This window comes from Parasteatoda tepidariorum, chromosome 12 (assembly GCF_982258835.1).
Source record: "Parasteatoda tepidariorum strain Cologne lab strain chromosome 12, Ptep-v5.0, whole genome shotgun sequence".
NCBI lineage: Eukaryota > Metazoa > Arthropoda > Arachnida > Araneae > Theridiidae > Parasteatoda > Parasteatoda tepidariorum.
In genome coordinates this window covers 66983036-66999035 of record NC_141766.1, presented here as the reverse complement: position 1 = coordinate 66999035, position 16000 = coordinate 66983036, and the positions used below count along the sequence as shown (strand labels likewise).

The window sequence follows — 16000 nt, the reverse complement described above, 5'->3', positions numbered from 1 at the left end:
CTATTATAATGTTTAATGCTTTTAACATTTGTGGATACATAACCATGTGGATTTTTATCACTAAAAAGTACGCTATTATCGGAACCATTAGAAAAATGCATCTTATTACACTGTCTTTAGAACCTCATATTTACGTTGGGCACCAAAATGTCAGATTGAAATTATTTATTGTTTTTATTTTGGTTGCTATAATGATAGCAATTCACTATTTTTTTTTCTTCAGTCAAGAGTGGGAAGTTTATAAAGAAATTGTGGAAAATTCGTTAGGTGGTGAGGTTGCCTATCATCAAGAATTTACTGGTCTCGTACTATTTTCATTAGTTTTCAGCTACAACATTAGTGCTATAAATGTTTTTTTTATTTTACTACTCTGTGAAAACTCCTTCTTTACACTCTACAAATTGTCACATTTATACGGGGATAAGTTAAAATATGAAATAATTAATGGTGATTATTCTCGAGAAATGGTTTCGAGATATTTGAGACTTTTTAAAGAAATTAATTGCTGCGTCAAGAAAACTGATGAAGCTCTGAGTTCCGTAGCATTTTTCTTATATGCAGCAGTGATCACTAGTTCCTTCAATACTGTCAGTGTCGTTGTTTCAAATAATTCAAGTTACAGAACTCTAACAGTAAGTACCTTCATAGCTTGGTCTACTGTCATGGCTGTTATTGGCTTCATGATTCTTACCATAAGTGGCTCTAAAGTGTCTGAAGGTGGTGACCATTTGTCAGATATCATCCTTGAATGTTCTGAGAAATTTACAAAATCTTCTTCAGACTTAAAAGCAATGGAGGCCTTTTCGTTACTCGTACACAATATAAAAGCATCAAATTTTGTTGTTACTGGTTGGGGAATGTTCACTATTCATAAAGGATTCATTTTAAATATTGCAGGCCTTTTGGTTACTTACGGTGTATTGATGTATCAAATGGATGCTTTAAAAGATTAAGTGTCTGTAATTAGCAAAATACTGTTTGAAGATTTTCTGGATCAAATTATGATATAAACTTTGGACGCATCATCCCTGAAATCCATTTTACCTTAAAATCCATTTTTTTGTAAAATCCATTTTTACCGTAAAATTTATTTTTTCCGAAAAATATTATACAGTAATCTTACAGTAACAATTACAATAAAACCACTGGATCACTTTAATTAAATAACAATTACCGTAAAATCACTGAATCACTTTAATTGAATAACAATTACCGTAAAATCACTGAATCACTCTAATTAAATAAAAATTACCGTAAAATCACTGAATTACTCAAATCAAATGAAAATTACTGTATAGCAGATTTTTTGTTCCGTAACATGTTGTGGTAAAATGGATTTTACGGAAAAAAGTACTGTAACTTGATCCTGAAATTTTGCAGTGTAGGCGCAATAAATAAATTATTTTAAAAATGAAATGTTGAAGTAATGTGCTTATAGATGATTAAAACTGCTTAAGGAACACAGTCAAAATTTCTAAAGATAGAAGTCCAACTGTGTAAAAACGCATGATCTGGGTTTTCCAGCTTTTCCATTTTTCACTAAATTAGAAAATAACACATCAATTCCGAAATTGTCACTCACCAATGGAACTCGTTTTCTTTTGTTTAACACTCCAATTTTAATAACCCTGAACTATCAGCTGGCAATTTACTGTTTTTCTTCTCATTAGATTCATTTTCTAGAAGAAAAAGATGGTGTGAATTTTTGGGCATCTTTTAAATGAATAAACAATAGTGTGTATAACATTGAAAAACAAGAATGGTTGTTTCAATTTATGTTAAATAAGTTTCTTTATACGGATTGTTAATTTTTCAATTTTAATATAAAATTCTTGACCTTAATATGGAAATTTAATATGGAATTTTAGCATTTTTTTTCTGTTGGTATGATAAAAATTTACCGGAAATTCTCGTATTCAAAATTATAGTTCTTATTAAAACTAAAAAAGTAATCTTAACTGAATGGTTTTTATGCCATGCTCTTAAGTATCATGATTAAAAAAACCAAAGTTTATCGCATATTAAACTAAACTCAGCGGCAAGACAGCCCACAAAGGCCAAGGCCTACTGTGCCCATCTCAGTTTTCTTAACCTTGGGCTCTGGGGTGCAGGAGCAGGTCCCCCAGTGCTTAGTTCCCAAGCATGCTTGGTACTCATTTATCGACCCACTGAAGGGAAGAAAGGCTGAGTCAGCGAACCGAGAATCGAACCAAGGATCTGTGGTACGACAGTGCGAAACGCTCAGCCACCGGGCGTCATCGCATATTATAAAACCCATATTTTATTGCTAATATTACCAATATCATACCAAAGCACCTCGGTCAAAATTACCGAGCATTCCTATGGAGCCATATTTTATTAGTTTTGACCCTCCCTTTTCTAATGCTGTTAAAATGTGATTTTTTGAAAAAAATAATTGTTGTTTCAAAAATTGACTTTTCTTTTTTTTCTTTGAATTTTGATCAATTCGGCTTCTTACACCATGCATTTTCATCTGATAAATGATCCAACTTGAATATCTACGAAGTAATAAAAACCGTATAATTCACATTCGAAAGCATACTTTTTAAAAATTTCCAACATGAGTATTTAAAAAGGTAAAAAAGGTTATCTCATTACGCTTAAAAAATGTCAAATAAATAACTCCTCCTAGTATGAGATAAACAAGGGTTATACTACTTCTAAAACGCCCATTTATTGATATTGATAAAGTTAATTCTTAAAGGGAGTGCCTTTTTTGCAAGGTAAAAAACTAATTGTTTGTTGTCTATTAGTATCCCTTCGTGTCAATTGAATTGATTTTTTTCATTGAATAATCGATTGAATTCATAAAATATGTAACCTTATTATCTGACACTGTTACTGTCATAGTGATAGAAACCATTTAAAAAAAATCAATTATCTTTTCTAGAGTTATGGATATGAGCTCTCTGAAACATACTAAACAATCATTCAGTAAATCATTAAATGGATATACTAATTGGAAAAAGTATTCTAAAGTTCAGTGTTCAGAAGCATAATATTTTAACTTTAAATAAGCAAATATTTCTGCCTCGTTAAAGTTCTATGTTTTAATCTTAAAGATCATATTGTTTATATTCGGTACATTCCTATGTTTTGACCTTTAAAAAACTAATATACATTGAATTTTGCATGATAAAAAACCTCTTCCATAGCCTAGTTTGATGAAAAAGGTGTTATTCAATTTAAAACGGCTGCAAGTAAAAAAAAAAAGTATTCCATTGATAAAATGCCAAAACGAGTTCAAAATACTCAATATAACACTTCTAAGAAAAAAATTAAGAACAACAAAAGAATTATTCAGAATGCTATTTGCACTTGGATTTCCTTTCATCTCTCGAACACTATTAAAGAAAAATAGCACTTCTTGAAAAAGTTTGGTGTGTAACTACAGTAGGGACTAAAACATTCCTTTACATTCTTAGTCTTCGTTATATACATCGTATGTTGCCAAACATGTCTTCTATAATACTTTTTTACGTTTTTAACCCTTAGGGCCATATAATAACGTGGATTTTTATAATAAGCCAACAAACTATTACAAGAAACATCCAAAAAAGGCACCATCTCACATTAATTTTGCATCCATATATTTATGTTAGCAACAAAAATATCAAATTAGTGGGTGGAGATAACTTATTAGATGTCGTTGTTGAATGTTCTGAGAAATTCATCGAACTTTCTCCGGACCTAAGAGCAATGGAAGCGTTTTTGTTACAATAATAAAAACATCGAACTTTGTTGTTACTGGGTGGGGAATTTTCACGATTCATTACGGATTTATTTTAAGTGTCGCTGGTATTTTAGTAACCTATGGTGTACTTATGTATCAAACCAATCATTTAATTGAAAATGACAGAGCAATGGTAATAACATTATGTCACAAGATACATTCGTCTTCTCAAGGAAATCTGCATCAAGGAGACAGATATGGTATTTCGTTCTTTAGCCTTTTTCTTATATACACCATTCATTACTAGTTTCTTAAATGCAATCAGTGTTGTTATTTCAAAACATTCAACTTGCACAATTCTAACAGTAGATCTTTTTTCGGCTTTGTCAACAGTAATTGCTTTTGTTAGTTTTATAATGACATATCGTGAGGAAAAAAATTATATCGCCCTAAATAACTTTTGTTCTAATGATCGGATTTTCACGTACTAAGTATCAATCTAAATGGTTCCTAGAAAGAATCTCAAATAATTGTTTAGTACTAACTCTTAATTAAGTTACGAAATCGGACGCAAAAACGTACTTTTTCTGAAAAAACATATTTTTTTTACATATTTCGATTCTTAACCTTCAAAATGTTGGGGGTAGCCGCAATCTGAGAATTATGATCCACATAGTTTGGTCAGGAAAGTGATCCAAAGTTCGGACCCCTTAATGATAATTTCAAAAATGCGAAGTGAAATTTTGTTTCAAAGAATAAATATTTGCACCTATGGAATGTGTATTGAGATTATATGTGTTGCAAAAAATTTCAAAGAAAAAATTTACAATATTTAATTTGAGTTTTCTTTATTTTAATTGAGTGTTTTTACTTTAATGCGTTTTTCTAACTTTTAAAACATATTAAATTAAATGTGTATTAATCGTCTATCTACTAATGAAAAAAAAAGGGAAGGGAAATAAACTTTGCAATGGATATTTACAAAAAAAATTGTAATCTCTCAATGATTATATGACAGTATCTTTCTTTTTCATTTCATACAAAATTCTTGCTAACTAAATACAATTTACATTTTACCAAAAATAATTGAATAAATAAAAAATTTAGAAATATTAAATTTATTCAAAGATTTGAGATATTTTAGTACTGGTATTAATTCATGGAGATTATTTCCTACTTTTAACGCTAAAACCCGCAATTTTGAACCGAACTTAAGAGTATAATGGAACTCCTTGGTAAAGTTTTGAGACAAATTTACTTTCATGGAGGATATCAGACTTAAAGTAACAAATAAAAAAACATGAATACTCCATAACATAATATTCAAATTGGTCCACGTATTATATTACTGGGTACTAGTGTCAGGGCTAAAGAGAATAGAAGGGCTGGTTCAATCCTTTGAAGTAGCTCTCGCCGAGCCAATCCTCCGATTTTCTCTAGTGACGTCACTTTGGAGCAAAGCTCGCACTTTTACTTCAAGAACGGAGCTTTCGGCCTTACTAGCTCTAACTAATATTGGAGCATTTCTTTTTGCGACATATTCTAAGACATTTTTTATTTTCTATAATGACTTTCCTCAGTTTTTGCAGCGAATTTACAAGAATTTAAAACTATTATCGAAATGCCAGTTTGCGCGATTGCAACTTGAAAAAATTTTGATAGAAAAACAAAAGGAAAAAATATAATTTTCCGCGTGTTCCCTAAAGTAAATGAACAACTATGTAAAGAATGGATTCCGAAATGACACAGTTAATATAAAACAGCAATACGTTTATTCTGTCGTTAAGAACTTTTATAAAAATTCATTATCTAAATAGAAACCGCCTCGTTACTTCAAAAAGAAAGGCAGGTGAAAAAAATGGATAAAGTCAAAGAAAATTAAAATGTAAATAAAAAGTATAAATAAAATATATAGTTGGAATTCTCCTAATTTCATAACATATTTTTTAATGTAGTTATTCTTAATATTTATGATTTTTTTTAAAAATTATACTCTCTTAAATTTAGATATCTATAAATTATACCACCGTAAATTTAAATATCTATAAACAATTGTAAAATTTCTAATGTCATTATGAACCAAAATTATTATTTTGTTTCAGTAATTATCGTTTAAGGTTGATGTTTCCTAATGATAAGGTATGAACAAATTGATATTAACGGCATATTTTAAAATCGGGGATTCTAAATTTAACTCAACTTATTGTTATAAAAGAATATGTAGATAAAAAAGTGTTGATATATTCTTTCATTTTTCTTAATAATTAAAGTTAAAATTGAACTTTTTAAAATAAAGTATTTATAGTGTCATTTTCGCCAACTAGTAAAATATTTTTATAAGTTTAAAATGATATTTTTTTAATATACTGGTTAAGAAAGTTTTTTTAAACTATGTTTATGAATGGAAATAATGTGTTAATTACGTAAAGTTTGAAAGCTAATAACCAGAAAAAGTCTAACTTATTTTCACAAAGAGAAAAATGCAAAGTTATCATAATATCTTTGCGCGCGATCTTCCGAGACCTGTGGACACAATGACGTCATGAGGAGGGAAATCGTAGCTACAGTTCTAAGAGCGGAGTGAACTAGCCCTTCTATTCTCTTTAGCCCTGTACTAGTGTACCCTACCAGAGGAAATTATAGGCTTACAAAGGGGGCCCACAATGGGGCCCTACAGGTCACAATGTATGTATATATATATATACATATAATAGTGTAAATAGAGAAAATTCAAAGTCAATATTCTATATTACAACATGGCTCTATATCTCACCATAATATTCAAATTGTATTAAATTACCGGGTACTTGTGTAGCCTACCAGATGAATAAATTAGGTCTAATAGGGGGTCCACAATGTGGCTCTATAGGTTTCTATGTGTGTATATTTATATAATAGTGGGCTGAATAACGTTAAAATGAGGAAATTCGTGATCAATATTCTATATTGCAATATCTCCCTCCCCTTAATAGTGACTCATAATATTTAAATTAGACCACGAATTGTATTCCCTTTCCAGGGGAAATGTTTATGGGCCTAGCAGGAGGACCACAATCTGACCCTATGGGTATTAGCACGAGGGCAAGAACATTCTCACCCACGACATACCTCTGGATGTCGGAAATGTTGTCAGTGCAAACCGAGAGCAGGATACGAGGAAGTAAACGTGGGGATTTGAACCCAGGTCTCAATGGGAAATGAACTTTAAGTCAGTCATCCTATAGGCCATATCGGCTCTAGAATATTTTTAAGTTATGGTTCATTTATAACTTAAAATATTCTATATATTCTTATATGTCTACCAAAGAACTTGCTGCGCTTTTTTGGGATTCTTCAATTTTACAATTTTGGAGAAAGCGATGTCTACAAAAAAAAATCGGCTTAATAGAATTCTTACTTTCCGGTTTTTTTTCAAACATTTTCTAGACAGGAAGCCTAACTTTTCCGACGAGAGCAGAGATTATAATGGTGATGTGTATGTCCATTTTGTTAATCACAATTTTATTATATTAAAAATTTCTTTTCCAGACAAGTAGAAAAACTATTTCTAATGGAATGGCTTGTGCTTTTTAACTAACGAATAATTGAGGTCTTTATTGCAGTTAAGACAACTTTGAAGGCATTAAAAGTCTACTTTAATAAAACTAGTGACATATGAGCAATTATAATTTATTAACATAAGTATATACATTAAGAGGAAATTAATAATTCACAGAACACTTAATTTCTGTCAAATAATTTCTAAAAATAATTCTTTACATTAGCGGTGGGACGTTAAAATATTTTTCTTTGCTGAATGCGGAGACAGTCTGAATGTATAGTTTGTCTAAAGTTAGAACTCCCCTAGCCATTTGTCTGGACCAGTGACGGTGAATATAGTAACGAGGTATAACTTTCAAGTAGGGGTGTGGGGTCAATGTTTAGGGCAGGTTTCGGAGTTGTGAGAGAATATCTTTTTTACGATCTATTGTGTTAGCCTTAGAGTGAAGAGACGCTACCCTTCCCGATAAGCGCTATTCTTGTTTCCATACCAGCATACGGGCTAAAACTTAGTGGAGGGGAGTTCTTACCGTAGACAAACTATATTACAGTTTCTCTGAAAGGTTGGCGAAGTGATGACTATCGAGTCGTAGCTTAGACAGTCTTTTCTTCCCCTATCCCTCAGGGGTGTTGAATAACTTTCCATATGGACACAAGACTTGTCCCTCAGAATTTTCGGAGAAAAAGTGAACGCAAGTTTGTGAAGTGGAAGTAAAAAGAATACATTCTAGTCTGTTTTTATTTATTCTCATTTATAAAAACAATTTACGAATGTAATTATATTTCTTTTCAAGTAGATTCCCGACAATTTTAAACTCATCCCGATACTGGGGTCAAACCCCTACTTACACCGCCCTTGGAACACACCAGTTCAAGCAGAAAGCCTTTAAATAATTAAGTACACCAAACGAAAAAATTAAGTGATAAATTCCTTTATTTTAAAAAACATGCTAAAATATATACAACACTAAAAAGCAGAAATTTAAAAGCTATAAAAGTAGAAATACTATCGATTATAGACAACTCTGTACCATAAAACTATGTACGCAACTATTCTAAAAGCGAAGAAAAAGCCCCATAATGCAGCATAGTCTACATAGAGGCTGCCTTTAAGCATATCCATTTCTTTTAAAAAGTCCAACGGCTCTTGGAAAGGGCAAAATATTTTGTCGCAGAACAGCTCTGGTCGACCCATGGAATAAATTCCAAGTAAAACACTTTGATAACTATAACGGATGTAAGATAGGTATGACAGCCATTGAAGATAAGGTGGGATGGTTTCCAAACTTATAAAAAATCCACTGAAGAGAAGAATTGGGATTGTGAACACTGGAGCGAGGAAGACTGCATTCTAAAAAGGAAATTAGAATCAAGCTTATGAAATCATTCAATTCTACAACACTAAATTAGCTGGAATAATTTTATTCTGTTCAGATGACACTAGATTTCGTTAACATTTAATTTAGTAGACACTGAATTTCATAAAAGAGAAGTTCTTAACTTTAAACTAGTTAGAAACAGATTTGGGGTGAAATAACTAGTGTTCAAAATTTAAAGTATGTTTTCATTTAAATATGTCAAAAGAAAAACTAAATTTAGATTTAAATTACACAATTTAAAAAAAAATTTACCAATATGTACCTTATTACCCAACTGAAAACTACATTCACTTCAGAAATAGATAGGTGCTTTATTTACGTCGCACTAGAGATGCACAATGGGCTATTGGTGACGTTCTGGGAAACATCTGAGGATGAGCCGAAGACGTGGCATCTCAATTTTGATAATCTTCAGAAAGGATAGCTCACCCGCTTTGGTAGCCCGACGACCTGCGCGAATTCTAACACTTAACAGTTTAACGAGAACAGATACTGCCCACCCTTGTTCCCTACGCAGCCTGATCAAAATTCCGCTTACTGATAGCAGCCTGAGCTACTTTACTTCAGTAGTGTCTATACGATCAGTCCACTGAGGAACCACTTAAGAAATAATTGTTTCTAGCGCATTAAAAATAAGTTTCCATTTTCAAGACTTACCAGACGTGAATGTAAAACAAATTATTCAAAAACGCCAATAAAGAACGAAGGTGAGAAACTAAACGACGTGAGCAGAGAGAAACTAACAGAAAAATCATTGGCAGATCTGGGTATGCAGAGCCAGGGAGGGACTAATGTGGTTAAGGGATTATTCAAATTAATAAAACAAGAGTGGTTCCAATGAACCGGGCTCTAATCCCAGCAATGGCTGATGGTTACGAATTCCACTCCCGGCTCACACGGACCAGTGCTGACTTAAAATATCCTCAGTGGTAGACGGATCATGGGTTAGAGTCCCCTTGCAGTGAGGCTAACCGTGGAAGATTTTCCCACCAAATAAGGCAAATGTGGGCTAGTCCCAACAAAAAGTCCTCCACGAAGACAAATTTCTCCCAATGCTTGATCCAAGAGTTCTCTGGTCTTCTGGATTAGGCTCAAAATTAACAAGGCTACGGAGTTGAACATTGGTGGTCAAACTAAAAATTGGGTCGGTTGTTCAACAACGGTTATAAAATAAAATGAATGAAAGACTAGGGCACAGATTTGATTTTTCTTCTGTTTCATTTTTTTTTCTTTGTTACTGTGGTTTCAAGTTTTGGTTCTCACTTTTATTTTGCCATTTTTCGTTTGCAAATTTACGTTTTTACTTCAAATCATTTTTGTGTTCCATTCAAGTCTGTCAAGTTTTGAAAAATAGGAGTTAAATTTTTATGAGCTTGAAACATGCGACTGTTATTTCTCGTATATTTCGCAAGAGAATGAAGTTTTTTAATCTAGTATTTATTTTGCCGCTTCAGTTTCTTTGGATTATTTAATGTAACTTTAGTTTCTAAACATTTCTGGAAGACATTAGACCCAGTTTACCATGTTACACATCATTTTATCAAATAAAGATTTGTCAAATATCAAGTTACTGTGAAAACTAATTTTATTTCCCCTCGTATAGCGACATAATTGTAATGAAAAATTGAAAAAATGTTCGAATCAAGTAACCTTTTGTACTGCGATTGTTTGGCCAAGATTTGAAGAAACCCGCTATAAAATATTCCTCATTACACAAAGGTTGCTAAAAATTAAATTTAACTTTTTAATTACATGAAAAGATAAGTTTACTATGATTTTTGAAAATTATAACATTCTGAGTTTACTTTCTTCTAAGCTATATATTTTTAAGTAGAATTTACATTAAATCTTCAGTCTGTGGGGATATACTTTAAGTGTCATAAATTTTGCACATGTTTCGTTTAAAATGCAGTTTTATATACAAAAAATTTGTAACACGAAAATGTTCGACCAGAAAGATTAGTTTTAAGACTTGCTCAATTTTGTAAAATTTCAAAAGCTTTAAATTAAAACTTTGAAGCAAAAATAGTTACATAGAATCAAACAGTCAAATTTTAAAATATTTTCTGCAGAATTTAATTTGTGGTTTTCTCAGTAACATGCAACTTTATGCATTAGTTTGATTTAATAGGATTTTAAACACAAAAAATTTCTAACGATGCAAATTTTAAAGACTTCAAATTAGTTCTTAGCTTCTGCACTATTAGCTGTTGCATCTACGTTAAATTCATGTTCATTTTTCTTTGATGCGATGAAATTTACAGTATTGCATACATAATAGAAGATTGCTTATAACATTTGGCAGATTAGTTACACTCGGGATCAGATTAGTTTAAGTATTTAGGCCTAATGCAAGATATAGGTAGAATTGTGGACATAACCTGCATAGTTTACACTAGTTTCTTTTCTGAATTTAATTTTGCCAAGTTATGTGGTAGATCGGTGGTTAAGGAAACGTTGAATGTTCCTAAAGGAAGCACAATTAAAATTTAGGATTTCAAAAATCATTCTAATCTAGCTTTCAACTTTTAACATATGCTATTAAAGTAATTTTGGATGTACATTTTACTTGAAGGCTATGAAACAAATTTCAGACACTGAAGTGTCCTTTAAGAGTTTCGGATATTAGATAACGATATAAAGCTTTGTTTTTCTGGGCATTCATAGAAATCTTTAATAGAACTGTCACCTATTTATGGCACTAAAATATCAATAGCAGGGAATACGAGTAAATCTACGATTCAACGTAGAATTTCTTGGAACTTTAAACAATTTGTGATACATAAGAAATACTTACTTGCACACTAGTACAGGCTCCAATTATAAAGCCTACTGATTGAGCAACTAACGAGATCATAATTGATGACAAAAGGAATAAGCCGAACCGTAGCATGCTATTTGGTTGAGAAGTCATCCAATAAACTATACTCCCATAAATAATCGGAAACAGGAACTGTAAAAGCCAAAAATAAGATTGTTTTAAAAATTTAATCCTAATTAAAAAACTTAGTGTATACATATCTACCACTACAAAAATACAATTCCCTAGTATATAAGACATGTTAACTCGATTTCATGTTGGGGTATCTTTCATAGACGAAGGTTGACATTGTCGATATCTACTACACCCACAACTTATTTAATAGCACGCTTTGAGCTCTTAAAGGTCTAATTTTAACACTAAAAATTTTAGATATTCAAATTGAAAACAAAGGTTTAATTACTAAAAACTAAGAGGAATTAATTAGCTTATTCCTCGTTTTAAAGAAAGATTGCATGAAAAAGTGCTTAAAGTACATAAAGACTAATCATATCCTCGTTAAAACTAGTGAAATTGTTTTATACCTTACAATTGGTATGGAATTGCCGCAATTTTAGATTCTTTCAGCAAACATAATTGCCGAATAATATACTTAAAATTAAAAGGATTGTACACCATACATTTGTACTTAAAAATATCTGGACAAAATTAACTTAATGGGGATACAAGCTATTGAAAAATTGTTTAAAATTTCTGATTTAGTTTCTTACAATTAAGAAAAATTTCTCAAAACTTTATTGTATAGGGTATTAAGCTTTAACAGAAGCATAGTATCAAGTTGCAATGACAAAAGATCCCCAGAAAAGGTAATCTTGCTTCAATTTAATGTTGTTAAAAATCTGAGTTTGATTTTTGTATTTTTAGATAACAAAATCAGTCTAGTTATAAAATCTAGTTAACTGTAGTCATTGCTTACATTCAAAACTATGCAAAGTGAAACTATACATTTCAGTTTTTCGGAATTTACGATTGCATGTCTAGTTTAAGGACACGAATTTTTGCATGTTTTATCAAACTAGGGTGGCAATAACGAAGAAAATTTAAAAATTGTAGAGAAATATTGCAGAAAGTTCTGCGATTAATATTTACCAAAATATATTTGCAAAATAAAACATTATCTAGATGTTAAAACTAACGAAATATATTCCCGAAATTGAGGTTGATATAAATTCTTTTAATTACTTCTTCAAGAGAAGTGTCGCACCTTGAAATTTTTCAGATTGGTGTCACCCCGCTTACGTATGGTCAGTAAGCTGTTAAAACGAAAGCATTTATTGGATCTCAAGGTCTTGAGAATTGTTAAGCTAAATACAAAACATTTGCACCGCTGCATTTCTTTAAAACAGGTAAGTCTTCATATAGAAATTTTTATAAATCTAGAAGCAATACCAAATTGAGTCTAGACATCGGCCTAGTTTACATTCAATGCGTAAATTATGGAATAGTCAAAAGTACGTACTTGGAACGGAATTTCTGCTACAGTTTTTGCCATGTAATATATCTTTGTACTGTACCAACTGTTCAGATGTTCTCTAGCAAATATTGTTTTTTCCATGGGAACTAAAGAAAAGATTACATTTAGACTAGGAAATAAAAACGAAAGTTGAAATATAAAGACTACAAATACTCACATGTTAATACTGTTGGCATCATGGCAGTAAAGATTAAGAAGAGTAATGAAAAGAATAAGAAACCGGAATTGTTGAAAATTTTACTAGCATCATCTCCTATTCCATAATAAAGCATTCCAAGTAGTATTCCGACAACTACGTGAGCAAAGAAACGCAACTGTGTTGCCATCTGGAAAATCATTGGGATTACAATTAATATCAAATAAGTTTTAATAAAAAGTATCTGGTATTAATCAAGATACAAATTCTCAAACAAATCAGTTAGGAAACTAATTAGACAATGCATATTTTGATACTAGTCAAGTCCCGGATGGTAATTTACAAACCAGCAGCCTTTAACGACGGTTTCCCTTTAACTGTAGTTGGCCCTAAATACAAATTTTTATTTCTTTCAGAATTTGTTACCTGAACTAAAAGGAAATTATTTTTTACATAAAGGAATGACAAGCAGCAGTGGGTTTTTAAAGGCTGCTGGATTGGAAAATAGCGTTCCGTATGCTATTGTTCAGCGCAATTAAGCAACTTTTTATTTGAACTGTGAATTAGTATTCTGTAAAAATTAAAATTTTATAAATGAAATTTTGGATCAAATTATCGCAGTTAAACTAATTCTAAGGCATCCTGGCTTAAACATAATGCTGTAGAACCGCAGATTACAAAAATGACGCCAATTTTAATGATAAAAATTTAGAATATATTCAGTAGTTCTCAGATTGTAATAAATTTGATTCAAGGCAGATTGCTTAATTTACCAGAAATTAAACATTTTAAAAATGCTAGTTTACTTTCAAATGAAGGTAAAACTAAATTTAAGATCAAATTACGAATTTCACATTTAAGGCAAATTTCAAATTACGTATCAAAAGTTTAGTTTCAAAAATTTATTTTTTGCATGTACAGTTTAATTTTGGGCAGTATTTAAAAAATTTGTATCACACTATAGCAAAAAGGAATTTGCTTACTGGCTCACGAAGGGTGCAAATCAAGGACCTGTATGTTAACACTTTAAATTGATTCCAGGAACTCGTAGCATATCCACTATATCCTTTCTCCAGGTCATTCTCCTGGAATTTAGAGTTTTAAGTAGAAATAAAAAAAAGGTAAAAATAAGCAGTTTAGAAATTCATTTTGAAATAAATTTGCTACACTTAAGAAAAGCAATAAAAGAAATTTTACTTCTTTATCATTTCCAAACTAGTTAAGATAAATCGTAACAATCTAAGTTTCAAATCAGTCTGCTGCTCGAAACCAAATAAAACCTAGTTTACTATTAATCAAGTAGTAATTCACCACGAAGCCTAAATTTTAAGGCCGTTTAACTAAGATATTTAATTTATAGTATGGTTTAAGGACAAGGTCCGAAAAGGACAACGGCACCAAACACTTTTAAAACAGTTCAGCACGTGCATGCGTATTTTGTTCATAAAATACATAGATAAAATGGTGCTGATTAATAAAACAGAATAGGTAAAAATGTACTCACGATCATATAAATTGCATATAACTCTTCTATGGTATTTACAACTTAAAATACCAATAGCACGCAGAGAAGTTAAGATGACTGATTTTATCCAACAAGCATATAAAAAGAGCTACTAAAAACTAAAGATTTAAAATAAGGGAAACTTAAAATATGAATAGAAAGTAAAACATTAGAAGTAGGGTCTTGGGAAGGAGGGCCCCCGAACAGAAAATGAAGGTTAATCAGTGGAGCAGGACTTTCGTAAACTTAGGAGCTTGACATCTGTACTGAACAAGCGCAACACAGGCCAAGGCCTTAAAACTAAATTGCATACTTTCAATTCTGCGTTTTCTTGGAGCTACGAATGTTGCCACAAATTCGCAACTTGCGTAAGAATTTTTTATATCTGGAAACTACAGGGATTGGTGCAGACCGTGCTGTAGAGTCGGCAAGATTGTATCTTTTATGAAACTAACACTACTTTCAATTTAATAAAACTATATTAAAACCATTCTTGAAGAGTCTTCAAATGATTTATGAATGTAAAAATTTACTAGTTTTGTTACCCATGTCTTTGCTGTTTCAGAGTGACTGAAAAGAGAAATTTCCGCTCCAAATGTGAAAGAATCTAAAATACCTAAATAACCAAACTAGACAAGGGCTTTTAGTCTAACCAGTTAACTATTTTAAGGGTATATTTGACGCCAGCATTTCTGATCGGAGTCAACAATGCAGCGAAGAAGTTTGAAATCACAAGTTCTTTTAAAGCATTGTTTAATTTTATATTAGACCATATTTTGGCAGCCTTAATCACATCCATTCAATCGCAGTCTGAGTACAATTCAATGGAAATTGGTTTAGTCAGACTGCTTATTTTCGTTAGCTATTTTTTTAATTTAATAAGTTTATATATTTTAAGTTTACCGTGAGCAATTGAAAATTTGTCAAATAAGGTGAAGTTAGATTCTCATTGTAGAACGAGACTTAAAAAAACACATTCAGTATTCTGCAAGTTATATTTTGTAATTCTTATGTAAAAAGTTTGCATTTTAACTTAATTACAGAAGTGAAAAGTAATCATTTAAAATTTAAAGTATTACGAAATCACAATTATAAGCAACAAAACTGGCAAACTATAAGATAGATTGAATCTTCAATTTCTACCAGAAAATTCCTCGTAATATAGAAATCTCAGTTGGCCCGAATTATCAGAAACTTTCTCCCCGCTGTGAAAAATTTTAATAATTAAGGGATATATCTGGAGGTTAACAGATTTCAAATTAATGGCTGTACTTATTAGCTGTAATATTAACGTGTTCTTTTATTTCAGATATCTTACTCTAAAGTCAGATGTACAAGGAAAGAACTTTGTTTTATGCTTGATATCAAATTTTTATTATTAATTTTAATATTTTTAAACAGAATTTTTCCATTTAAAAGTTAAAAATAGAGTAAAAGGAATGCTCTTGACGA

The 16000-nt window shown here is 31.1% G+C and overlaps 1 protein-coding gene across 3 annotated transcripts in view; it reads right to left on the bottom strand.

Moving 5' to 3' along the window:
* Nucleotides 1-8150: 8150 nt before the first annotated feature.
* Nucleotides 8151-16000, bottom strand: part of LOC107440965 (ATP-binding cassette subfamily G member 4) — a 46939-nt gene continuing 39089 nt past the window's right edge. For all 3 annotated transcript variants that reach the window (XM_016054066.3, XM_016054067.3, XM_043048403.3), the window contains exons 9-13: nt 14028-14129; nt 13066-13234; nt 12894-12994; nt 11411-11566; nt 8151-8585 (exon numbers count right to left, since the gene is read on the bottom strand). In XM_016054066.3, the coding sequence (XP_015909552.1) occupies nt 8241-8585; nt 11411-11566; nt 12894-12994; nt 13066-13234; nt 14028-14129 (873 nt within the window). In that variant the 3' untranslated portion in view covers nt 8151-8240. The remainder of the gene's footprint in view (nt 8586-11410; nt 11567-12893; nt 12995-13065; nt 13235-14027; nt 14130-16000) is intronic.